The 13,018-nt window shown below is 37.4% G+C and overlaps 1 protein-coding gene across 1 annotated transcript in view; it reads left to right on the forward strand.

The window, feature by feature from the left end:
* The window catches only part of SLC9A9 (solute carrier family 9 member A9), a 183,560-nt gene that overhangs the window by 103,602 nt on the left and 66,940 nt on the right, over window positions 1–13,018 (forward strand). Inside the window, exons 10-12 of the mRNA XM_062005547.1 lie at window positions 2,205–2,318; window positions 3,087–3,198; window positions 10,438–10,591. Of these exons, the coding sequence (XP_061861531.1) occupies window positions 2,205–2,318; window positions 3,087–3,198; window positions 10,438–10,591 (380 nt within the window). The remainder of the gene's footprint in view (window positions 1–2,204; window positions 2,319–3,086; window positions 3,199–10,437; window positions 10,592–13,018) is intronic.

The raw sequence follows: 13,018 nt of genomic DNA on the forward strand, positions 1-13,018 counted from the left end.
ACTAGCCAATATTTTTTGTGTTTGTTTTCATATTGTTCAACATTGAAGCAAAAAATGGCGTCTATGAAATGTGTGCTTGGGATAATTGATGGTGATGCCATTGGGTCTGAAATATCTTTCTGTATACTATTGGGGTGTATGCCATTTTGCCTCTGAAATTTGTTTTAAATAATGATTCTGACAGCTCTCATTTTTCCTTCATTAGATCTTAGTGACTGTTATTGGATATTTATTTTTAGAAGCACAAATGTATTAGAAAAAATACATAAACCCATTAACGATTAATAAAATATTTCCATGGTAACATTCCAGATAGTGATGTATGACTCTGGTAACTTAGACTGAGAACAGCATAAATGACAGAACCCAGGCCTGTGCCCAGTGGGATTCCACAGGGTTCAGTACTGTGAACGGTCTTATTCAACATATTTATCAATGACCTCGACAGAGCTCAGAGTGTACCCTCAGGAAGTTTGCTGATGATGTCAAACTCAGAGGACTGGCTGATTCACCAGAGGCTGTGGTGCCATTCAGTGAGATCTCAACCAGCTTAAGAGTTGAGCTGAGAGGAATCTCAAGAGGTTCAACAAGGGCAAGTGCAGAGTCCTGCACCTCGGAAGAAACAAAACCATGCACCAGTACAGGCTGGGGGTGACCCACTCGAGAGCAGCTCTACAGAGAGAGATCTGGGAGTCCTGGTTGATAATAAACTAAACATGAGCCAGCAATGTGCCTTCATGGCCAAGAAGACCAATGGCATCCTGGGATGCATCAAGGAAAATGTGGCACCAGCAGGTAGAGGGAGGTTCTCCTCACCCTCTACTCTGCCCTAGAAAGGCCGCATCTGGAGCACTGTGTCCAGTTCTGGCCTCCCCAGTTCAAGAGAGAACTTCTGACTACCAAGTTGATCAGGGGACTAGAACATCTCTCTAACAAGAAAAGGCTGCAGGACCTGGGGCTATTGAGCCTGGAGAAGACTGAGATGAGACCTTATCAATTCTTATGAATACCTAAAAAGTGTGTGTCAAGAGAATGAAGCAAGTCTTTTTTCTGTAGCAGCTGCTGACAGAACAAGGGGTAAAAGGCACAAGGTGGAACACAGGAACTTCTGCTTGAACATGACAAAAAACTTCTCTGTAAGGGTGACGGAGCCCTGCTCAGAGAAATTGTGGAGACTCCTTCTCTGGAGGTTTTCAAAATCCACCTGGACATGTTCCTGTGTGACCTGATCTAGGTGGACCTGCTTTAGCAGGTTTTAGCAGACTGGGTGATCTCTAGAGTTACATTCCAACCTCTACTATTTTGTGTCTATGTGTATGACTGGTTGCAGACAGATTGACAAACTTGGGCCCTGCATCAAGATTTGTTACCATGGTCTCCTGAGCCTCAAAATTACTCTAGACATTAAAAGACCTTTTTTTTTTTTTTTTTCTCCTCTATAGTTATTTGGCAGCAATGACTGATTTTTTTCCAGATGTGGATAAATATGAAAATGTATTTTATTAGTTTTTATACAATCATCTGCAAATGCAATCAAGAACACCCCTGAAGGCAAATGAATATTGTGGCTTGTTTTTTTCACAGCAGAAATCCTACGATAATTGTGCATTTTAGGCTTATTTAATAATATATTTAAATGATATCTTAAATAGTTTGATTTGAAATAAGAAATTGATATTAATGTCCATAAAAGTTTTCATCTGCAAGATAATATTCACGGTAATAAAAAAGGCCATGTTACATTTTAAAGGCATAGATTTTTGAAAGTCTGTTGCAGACTTTTTTTTCTCTCTTGCATTAGTGTACCCATACCCACTACTGTATTATGTACAGCCATTTGTGTGATCAGGAGCCATTTCCAGACTCACCTGTGTAAACACAAGGGAAGTTAAATTCAGCTTGCTTGTAGTTTGCATTAAAGCTTGTATATAACTTCCTTGCTTTTTATGTATTTTTCCAGTTCTCTAGGTCAAGCTTTCATGTACAAATCAGAGAAAAACATGCAAGCCAATAACAATTTTTAAAGCTAAAAGACACCACACACACTGTTACAGCAAATTAGATGGTTTTAAAATCCAGCCTTGAAATAGGTGTGATTTCTGTTCCTTTCATCTGAACAGTTCTGTATTCCAAGGGAACCTGGTGATAAACAGTAGTTTGATACAGACATGAGTCATAATTATGTTCTTTCTCTCTCATTTAAGTTGTTCGAGTTCATGAATTTTTTGGCTGAGAACGTCATCTTCTGTTACATGGGACTCGCATTATTCACATTTCAAAATCATACCTTCAATCTCCTTTTTATATTTGGTGCATTTGTATCCTTTGCATTAAAGAAGTATATGTACAAGTATATATATTTTTACATAAAGAATGTGTGCTGCATGCAAACAAGAAAGTCAACAAGCATCTAACCTACAGACCACTGCATGTCTCAGACTGAGTGCCATAATTGAATCCAAACAGTCATAAGGCAAGGGGAGGACAGAACCTGCTAAAAGCATGTATAAGGAGGTCGGTCTGGGTTTTTTGTGTGGGTTTGCTTTTTTTTTTACACTGAAATACCTTCATGCTTCTAATTAAGCCAACTTTTGTGATCATTCCAAACAGGAGTAATAAAATGCTCCTTTCAAAAAAATCTCCAAAGAAAAAGGGGGGAAAAAAAGGCAAAGAGCACTGGATATAAACAGTATGAATTGTCAGGAAATAAGAAAGTAATCATGTCCAAAAGCACATTTATTCTTTCCAAATTGCTGCTCAAGAACATAATGCCATTTCTGCAAATGATGATGGGCATTTTACTGAAGGACTGAAGAGGAAGTCACATGCGATACAAATATGATGAATAAAAGTGGACTGATTGACACAGAATATATTATGATGAATATATAACCAGGATATCTGGGGAAAAAAATCTCTACCACCGCAGTTTTAGAATGAAGTTGGAATCAGAAGGATCTGACATGTAAAATGTGAAGGAAAATATCATATTTATTTTAATTACTAACTGCGGAGACATTTGGGGTTTAAGTTAACTATGATTTTGTCAGTAGTTCCACCATTTTCCTCAACATCTTACATTTTAGGTTTCAGTTTTTGTGGCAAGAGCTTGCAACATATACCCACTTTCTTTCCTTTTGAATTTGGGTCGAAAACAAAAGATTCCCAGGAACTTTCAGCACATGATGATGTTTTCAGGTAAGTGCTATTTTGGTATTCTTCCTCATGGTGTTTAACAACTGACAAAGAGTCATCTATCACTAGAAAAAGCCACATCTATCAAAAAAGAATAGAATCATAGAATTGTTTTGGGTGAAAAAAAATCTTTAAGATCATTGAGTCCAACCTCTAACCTAACAATGCCAAAGCCATCACTAAGCCATGTCCTTCAGCATGTCATCTACATAGCCTTTAAATACCCTCAGGGATGATGATGCCATCACCTCCATGGGCAGCCTATTCCAGAGTTTAATAACCCTTTCAGTGAACAAGATTTTTCTAATGTCCAATCTAAACCTCGCCGGTGCAAGTTGAGGCCATTTCCTCTTGTCCTGTCATTTATTACTTCCAAAAACAGACCAGCCCCTACCACAATGCAGCCTCCTTTCAGGTAGTTGTAGAGAGTGATATGTTCTCCTCAGAGTCTTCTTTTCTCTAGACTGAATGACCTCAATTCCTTCAGTCACTCTTATCAGTTTTATTCTCTAGACCCTTGACTAGCTTCAGCACCTCAATGTCCTTCTTGTAGTGAGGGACCCAAATGGAACACAGCACTTGAGGTACAGCCTCACCAGTGCCAAGTACAGGGGGACAATCACTCTTTCTGACAGAAGCTAGGATGTCATTGGCCTTCTTGGCTACTTAGTCACACTTCTGGCTCATGTTCAAGCAGCTGTTTATCAACACTCCAGACATTTTTCCAGCCACTCTGCTCCCTGGCCTGTCATGTTGCGTGGGGTTGTTGAGAGCCAAGTGCAGGATATGGCACTTGACCTTGTTGAGCCTCATACAATTGGCCTTGGCCCATCTATCCAGCCTGTCCCGGTCCCTCTGAAGAGCCTTCCTGCCCTCTAGAAGATCTGTGCTCCCACCTAGCTTCATGTCATCCGCAAACTTATTGAGGGTACACACAATACCCTCACCCAGATCATTTACAAAGATGTTAAACACAACAGGCCCCAACACTGAACCCAAGGGAACACCATTGGTTACTAGCCACCAAGTGGATTTAACTCCATTCTCCACCACTCTCTGGGCTTGGTCATTCAGCCAGTTTTCCACCCAATGAAGAGCACATCCATCCAAGCCCTGGTCAACCAGTTCCTTCAGCAGGATGCTGGGGGAAATGGTATCAAAGGCTTTATAAATGTCCAGGTAGACCACACATAAAACTTTTCCCTCATCCACTAAGCACATCACCTTGTCATAGAAGGATATTAGATTAGTCAAGCAGGACTGGCCTTTCATAAAGCCATGATGACTGGGCCTGAATCTTTGGTTGTCCTGTATGAGTCTCATGATGCCACTCAAGAAAATAATGACTCAAACCATTATCTTAAAATTCAGGATGGTTTCCTCAAAACTACTGAAGCAAATGGATGTATTTTTATCAACTTCACTGTGCTCAAGACCCATTTTTATTAACTCTTTTGAAACCTTCCACTCAGGAAGCCAGTCTTTCAACCCATTGTTCCCATCTGTCTACATTTCCATGATAATATGGGAATGCTATGTTTTTATGTTGTGTTGTTTCATAGGTACCTATAGTATACCTAACAGTATGCTTATATACCATCAAATAATCATCCAACTATGAAGGTGTTAGTACTGATATTCAAATTAGATACAGTCTTTGACAATTCTTTTAACTTTAGAAATAGTTTTACTTTGAAACATGAGACTAGGCTACTGTTATTCTACAGACCTTTTCATATGCATTCCAGCCTGGTATTTGAGTATTTTATTTTCCAAATTCAGATTTTATTAGTTCTGGTTAACATTGTAGACTAAAAAAAAAAAATCCAGAAAAGGGAATTGTGTTCTACACTGATATGTGCATCATCCATCCCCTGAACTATTAAAATCTCAGCTAGATTCTGTATTTTTGGACTTGCTCAAGCTAGAAATACCTCCACTTGACTTTCTGATGCTAATCAGGAAAAACTCACTTACAAGCTAAGAATATTTGTTCCGTAAAAGACAGAAACATAGGTCCTGTGCCAATGTCATTTAAGAAATAATTTTCTAGATTTAGAAAGTCAGCAGTTTTTTTTTTCCTGCTTTTTATACAAAAAACTATTCCAAATTTTTATGGATAACAGCTATTGATTGATAGCCTTGAAGTACATTGATCTATTTTGCCTGATAACAAGTGAAATACAGTGCATCACATTTCAAGCTTCCTCATCAGGAGTATTCCACATCAGGGTGCCTCATTTCTACCTATATAATTCCAGCTCTCAAGAGTAACACACTAGTTCATTTCTATAGCCATTCAATCCCTCTGCTAAAAGCTGCAACTGAAAATGTCAGTTAATATCAGCTAAAATGTAGTGAGAAATGATGACACACATTCATTAAAAACTAGCGTTCAAACAGTTACCTCACCTACAATTGTTAGCCATGTAAGATGAACATACAGATAACTGGTAAAGTTAGCAGGTGGCCAACTAGACAACAGCATCAAAAATAGCTTCATGTCATTAGTTTTCTAGTTTTTGGGCTACATTTTTGCTCCTGTTTTGCAACAGATAAAGTACAGAATTACAAATCTTATAAAATATATCTCACTCTTTAACTTTGCTGTCCTCATTTTCTCAAGACAAATTTCATTCTCCACAGAGCAGAAAGTAGCCTGCAGCCAACAACTGAACATGAAAACTCACAATCACACATTAGCTTTCCAGTACAACCTGGCAGCTCAAAACTGAAAATAGCAGTATTGATAACTTCTAAAACATGAACATTAAAATACTCAGAAAAGTATTTTTTAACTGTTTTCAAAGAAAGACTGAATTTACAACATTATAAAAAGTAAATGGCGTCATGTGCAAGTAGAGCAATAAAGACTGACTGCCCTTCTCACTGCCAGCAGCCTCACACTTCACGGAACACTAATTTTTTACTATGCACTAAGAAATGTGCTTAATTACCAATAACTTTCTTATTTACTATAAACTGGTCATACTATATATAGTGATAAACAAAGAAGATAATGACTGCCACAAGAGAGTTACATTTCCCATAGGGGTACCAAGGCGTTGAATCTCAGTTTGGAGAAAGACATTTGTTGCCTAAACAAGATCAGCAGCAGTGTTCTGGCACGGCATCAAGTTCTAGTCAATCATGGGGAAAACTAGGCTTCACTCACCACAGGATCACACACTCAGATGTAGAAAACAATAAAATTGGGCTCAGTATTTTTCTCCATCTTACCATTACCAAATGCACTAAACATGTACTGCTTTCTTTGCTTTTACTGCTGTAATCACAATGAATATCAAAGTCTGAAAAAAGCAATTAAGGTCAGGAAAGCATATTGTGGATTAGTATTTTAGTATTTCTTACTCTGCAAAGAATTCTCCTAAAGTCATTAAGTTCCACTTTTTGAATATTAATATATTTGAGAAAAAGTGAAAGAGTCAGACTTAGAAGTGGATTATGTAACATTTTAGTTTATTACACCCTTCACCCGCTCCTGCCACTCCTCTAACATCATGTTATGGAGGATGAATTCACTTTTACAACTATATTTAATCATGATTCCCGATAACATTCAATCATAAATCAAAATGAGATTAGTCCTTATATAATTAAGTCTGAGATTCTCAAATTAAGTTCAACATCAGCTAAAATGAGTGAGCCATTAGGCCCTGCTCATGTAAAAAATATTTTAATGTCTTAAATTATAGGGAAGCTATCACTGTGCTCCAGTGGTCTATGCTGCATGAAAAATTCCTTGTTTCAGTTCAGGTACTGCTATGATGCTTTTAACCACTATTGAAATTAAAAGGGGAAGAAACTAAATGGCTCCAGATGGGCTTACTAATGGCAGTAACATACCTGACATTTGAACATCACTGCCACCTGACCAGGAGGGGATTATTGCACAAGTACAGTACTGAACTCTTCATTCTTCTTCCATTATCTCTATTTACTTTTTACTGTACTTTCCTCTTCTCTACAGCATATAAATCAAATAGAGGGTTGTGAGACACGATGCTATAGGGATGGTTGTTGTTAACATAAGACATTACAGCAGTAATGGAGTCTGAAACACCAATGCAGAATTAAGATGAAAAAGAATGTCTGTGTACAGACAGCTGTTCTGCAGAGATTTGCATCTGCCCAGACATACCTACATGGTGGTGGGAAGTGTCAAAGGGAACTTTTCCAAGAAGATAGATACGAAATCAGCTAAAGAGAAAAGAAAGCAAGGGAAAAAAGTGCAGAGAACTACAGTTGAACCAGAAACACCGGATCCACATGTAGAAAGTCTCTTTCTCCACATGTAGAAAGATTCTTTCCACGCTGCCCACAAATGCTACTGCCCTCAAAGGCCCTTCAGAAGAATGAGTTCAGTGTGGTGTGCACATGGAGTGTGAGCAAAGGACAGAAAACAGCCCAATAGGGCAAACCTATTCTGTGGGCCTCTGAAGCTTAACCCTGGTGTGATTTTCTTTGGAGGCTCTGACAAAATAAAGACTATCTCTTAAAGATAAATCCCTAATGGTTGGTACAGCTAGCAGGAAAATCTGGTAAGAAATGTGTGATAGAGTCCAAAAGATGAATGGATCACAACACAGAAGTGGAGCTTCTGTCAATGTGGCATTTCTAGAAGACAAAGTAAACCTCTGCTAATATTTCATTAGAGTTTTCCTTCTACCGTGCCACTATCTCCAGGTGTAGCTGAGGTACCAATGTCCATTGAAGAAAATAACTCCATGTTGGTATTTTTCCCTGAAGTGTTACAGGAAACCTAATATTCCATATCTTCAGCCTTCAGTATCTTACCGTCCTCTGAGGTTGTTAAAATTCCCTTCTTCATTTGTGTTGTTACCAGGATTTTATTTTGATTTATAGGGTTTCTTGCTTCTCTTTACATTTTATGCTATATTCACCTGCTCCCCAGTACTTTAGTTGGAAGCAAAATGCTTTGTTTGATTGTTTTACTTTAGACATGTTTTCAGTTGAAACTGAATTAGCTATCATAGACCACATTAAGCTTTTATAAATGAAAGATGCAGTGAATGCACTCACTATTTCTCCAAACTGAAGAAATACCCAGACCAGGACTTAAGGAATCTTAATGATATATTAATTAACTTTTTTTCTTTTAATATTCCCTCTTAACAAACAGATGTTCTAGATTTAATATAGCACCTACAAGTGTGATCTAGTTGTGGAAAGCTGCATTGTTTCCCATCAAAATGTAGCCACCAATAATTTAGACAATTAAACTGTTCTAGCCATCTAGATTACCACTATAACCACTGGAAAAAGACCATTTAATTAGTGGTTCTTTCTCTTCTCAGATACATGTTTAAAATGAGCTGATATTTTTTTTCTCCATTAAAAAAAATAGTAAAGCATGCACATCCTTAGAGATGTCCTTCACATAAAAGCAAAGTCAAGGACAAGCCCACTTGTTGACTGCAGTGTTATTTTTAAAAAAGCAGAGATTTTAAACCTACTGCCACTGACCACTTCCAGCTAGTGTAACTACAGTCTTGCACAAATGGCTTTCTGTTGTTCTCTGGATAGAATCATAGAATGGTAGAGGTTGGAAGGGACCTTTAGAGATCATCTAGTCCAAACCCCCTACAGAAGCAGGTTCCCCTAGATCAGGCTGCATAGGAACATGTCCAGGCGGGTCTTGAAGACCTCCGAGGAAGGAGACTCCACAACCCCTCTGGGCAGCCTGTGCCAGGGCTCCCTCACCTGAACAGTGAAATAGTTTTTTCTTATATTTAAGTGGAGCTTTTTGTGTTCCAGCTTCATCCCATTACCCCTTGTCCTGTTGCTAACTACTAGAGAAAAGAGGGATATCCCAACCTCCTGACACACACCCTTTAGATATTTATAAATGTTAATAAGATCTCCCCTCAGTCTCCTCTTTTCTAGACTAAAGAGCCCCAGTTCCCGCAGCCTTTCCTCATATGAAAGATGTTCCAGTCCCTGATCATCAGAACCGATCCCTGTGGAACTCCATTGGCCACAGGCCTCCAACTCGACTCTGTGCCATTGATCATCACTCTCTGGGCTCTGTCATTCAGCCAGCTCTCGATCCACCTCACTGTCCACTAATCCAAGCCACACTGCCTGTGCTTTCTGATGAGGATGTTGTGGGAGACAGTGTCAAAAGCCTTGCTGAAGTCAAGGTAGATGACATCCACTGCTCTCCCCTCATCTATATCAAATACTTCACAATCTAGCTATGTAATCTTAAAGAGCTTTACAGTCCTACTCCAAAAATAGTTGCATTTAGGAGCTGATTCTGGCTATACCGTCAGTGCCTTCCAAGAGGTTTAATTATTAGATTGAGCTCTCAATACTTGCAAAGTACTTTCTGAATTCAGTGTGTATTGTATACATGTAATGGCTTTGCTCTTTATGCTTATTTTGTGGATTTTTTTGAAGAAAAGAATAAAGTAAATTTAACTTGATAAATTAAAAGCTTCAGAAAATATAGAAGATTATTTGTATTATGCGCCCTAGGGCTGGAGGCACTAGCAGGCTTTTTTCACCTCTTTTTAAAAATGTGTCACTGTGAGGACCTATTTAGTTAGCTTATTACTACCTGTGGGGCTTTCTTGAAACTCTCTGTTAGCTGCTCTCTCCACATTTGTAAGCTTTTGTTTATTAAGTTTCTGTAGGTGTACAAATTTACAACTATTATATTTCAAGTGTACTGAGATCTAAAAATCTATGTATTTTCTGCATCTTTAAGTATCTAAAACATACTTAAAATCATCTTTTAAAAAGTACTCAATTTTTTTAAGTCAATTTTACCTTGTTTTTAGCAGACTGAAAGATTCTTGTTTTTTCAAGCAAGAAATGGGTACCTATTTAGGTACAAGTTTTAATGGCAATCCTTCTCATTTGCATCTGATTGCATGAGTAGTCCCACTGAAGTCAGTTAAACAACACAGGGGATAGATTTCTTTTTTATCATGCATTAAAGACCAGAATAATATTTAATTTCCAATTATTCCATACAAACAATTCAGTGGAAGTAAAACAAATGTGTGATTATTATGTGAATATGTGAGTAGTTTCAGTGTCTACTTCTGCAAAGTTGCTTACATTTTGTCAAACATCATCCTTTCAATTTGTCTTAAGATTTACTCTGCCACTGGGATGGGGTTTGGGCTGAAAAGGCAAAATTTCTGTTTCTACATCACATTAAGTTCATAATTCTTGCCTCTTTTTTTTAAGGTTTACGTGGCGCAATAGCATTTGCATTGGCTATTCAAGACACAGAATCCCAACCCAAACAAATGATGTTTACAACAGCTCTACTTATTGTGTTTTTCACAGTCTGGGTATTTGGTGGGGGCACAACACCAATGCTCACGTGGCTTCAGATCAGGTTAGTACTCTCTTTACAATATTAACCATCAAAATAGAATGCAATCAGTATGGATCAGTCACCAAATTCCTGCAGCTCTCTGAGGCTTACTTAAATGATTTTAATAAAGTTTTACAAGCACAAAGTATTTGGCTACCTGGTAGAAGCACCAGATCACAAAGAACAGGTTCCTTCCAAGTTTTTTATGAGTTTGGAACAAGATTTGTGCCATCCTTACTTCCTAAAGTTTTGCAACACTACTGTTCCTTTTAAATACTGTGAAGGAATGTTGGCAGTGTCATCTTCACTGTTGAAAGGCTATAAATGCAGATTTTACCCACATCTAAAAATGTTTCTTTATTATACAAATATGTCATAAATAATTTATTTCTGGTTATAATGTAAATATACTAGAAAATCAACCTGCACTAGTGTATTGTTCATCCTACATTGGTGCATCATTCAGCCATATACTCCTTCACTGTACTAATTTTTAAATTACTTTATATTCTTTTGTAGTCACAGACACCAATGAATGACAAGGGAGGTTAAATGAGAAAAAATAGGGAAATAAGAAGCTGTATCTAATTTATATGCAGTGTCCTGCCAAGTGTGTTTTTTTGAAGCCTCACTTTTAACAGTAGAAGTGTAACACTATTGTTGAGATTTGGTTACTTCATAATCCAAATAGAGCTCTCAGTCATGGTTTGTAAGGTCACCAAAGAAAACCTCAGTATCAAGGCTTGTAATTCATAATTCCTTATTATTTATTCTATATATAACATATGCTTTCTTTGTTTACTAAATTATGGCTAACAAGGCTTTCTATCAAACTGTTTCTGTAAAATTCCAGCTGAAGATAACTAAATTGGAGCTTTAACAAAGAGCATAGATAAAAGCCTGCAGACAAAATAAAGACTAGCATACAACTGTACTGTACAAACATAAATATCAGGCATCCATTTGCAGTGTGGGAGCTTCTATTTCTCTGTCAGTTTGATTCTTTTTCATGACATCTCTCATGTCCCATGATGTCAATCAAGTTCACTACAGTTTGGATAAACTCCATCAGCCACTGTTCTGAGATTTGCCACTTTTTCACTGCCAATCAGCAATAGCAACAGAAACATGAAGAAATATTCTCATTCTATTCTGTGGACCAAATCAGTTTGGATTACAGTGATAGGAGATTAAGGAATAATTTTTGAGAATACAGCAAAAAAGGAGATGGGCTGTAGTCACTTAGGACTTAGGTCACTAGATGCCTGTCCTGCACTAGTTATCTAGGGAATTTTTAAATGAACTTTGTCAACTACTGTCACTGATGCAAACAATTTAATTAATGCAATGGCATTTATTCTGCTGCTTAGTACTACTCAGAGGTGGGAAAGCCCATGAGACCACAAGTGAGGGACTGACTCTCATATTATTTATACTGTTCGATGCAAACATGAGCTTCTCTCTTTGCCCACCTGTACAACAGATTTTACTAAAGGCACTGAAAGTAGACAGTCATTATTGATCTGAAATGCGTATCTCTGTGGACCTCTGAGTCATGGCAGATGTGCCAGGCAGATTTACCAATTAAATTTGGTTTTGTAACTGGGATATACATTTTCTTACTATAAAGCTATTAGTTTCACAAATCCCTATCAATTTATTGACATCAGAACATGCAGCTTCATAAATTATGTGTGTGCAGTCAAACTGAGATACAATTTAAACAGACATCTTTAATTACAACTGTATCTTGAGGTTCAGATTTCTCTTTCTAGTCAAAATGTTTAACTTTCTTCATAATTTATTACACCTTAATACAGAATTTCATCCCTAGCTACCAGCATTTGTCATTTTAGTTTTAAGTAATTTTGCTAAGTAATTGTATTTAAAGGTAGTGGCAATTCATGCCAGTTGCTACTTGTATGGATTCTAGCAGACATGGGTTTGCTGAGAGAATTAGAGGGCTGTTCCAAATTATACCACCTTGCTTAGTGTACTACTCCCCAGCATGCTTCCAGCAGTGCCTGAATGCCAATTCTGAGCTGCATCTATGCACCTTTTTTTAAAATGTAAAATTAGAAGAAAGAGATTGTGTTTTTCATGCTAGTTTAGAGGGTTCACCAAGCCAAGGAAAACTGAATTATGAGTATAAAATCATGCAATTGTCGTGTTCATTGGAAAGGATAGGTGTGTCATCAATTATAGAAAAGAGAAATGAAGATGGTGAAATGCTGCAAATATATCTGTAAGTACAGAAGAGAGAGAGCTTTCTCACACTCAGTCATCCTAGAGACAAATGCTTGAATTTATATGTTACAGACCAACTTATCCACATTTTGGTTTTAAAGCAGAAATAAATCTATCACCCATTAAATTCAAGATATATAAAAATAACACAAATTACAAATAGCAAACACTGATATATCTACCATTTTCTTTACCATAATA

This window comes from Colius striatus, chromosome 12 (assembly GCF_028858725.1).
Source record: "Colius striatus isolate bColStr4 chromosome 12, bColStr4.1.hap1, whole genome shotgun sequence".
NCBI lineage: Eukaryota > Metazoa > Chordata > Aves > Coliiformes > Coliidae > Colius > Colius striatus.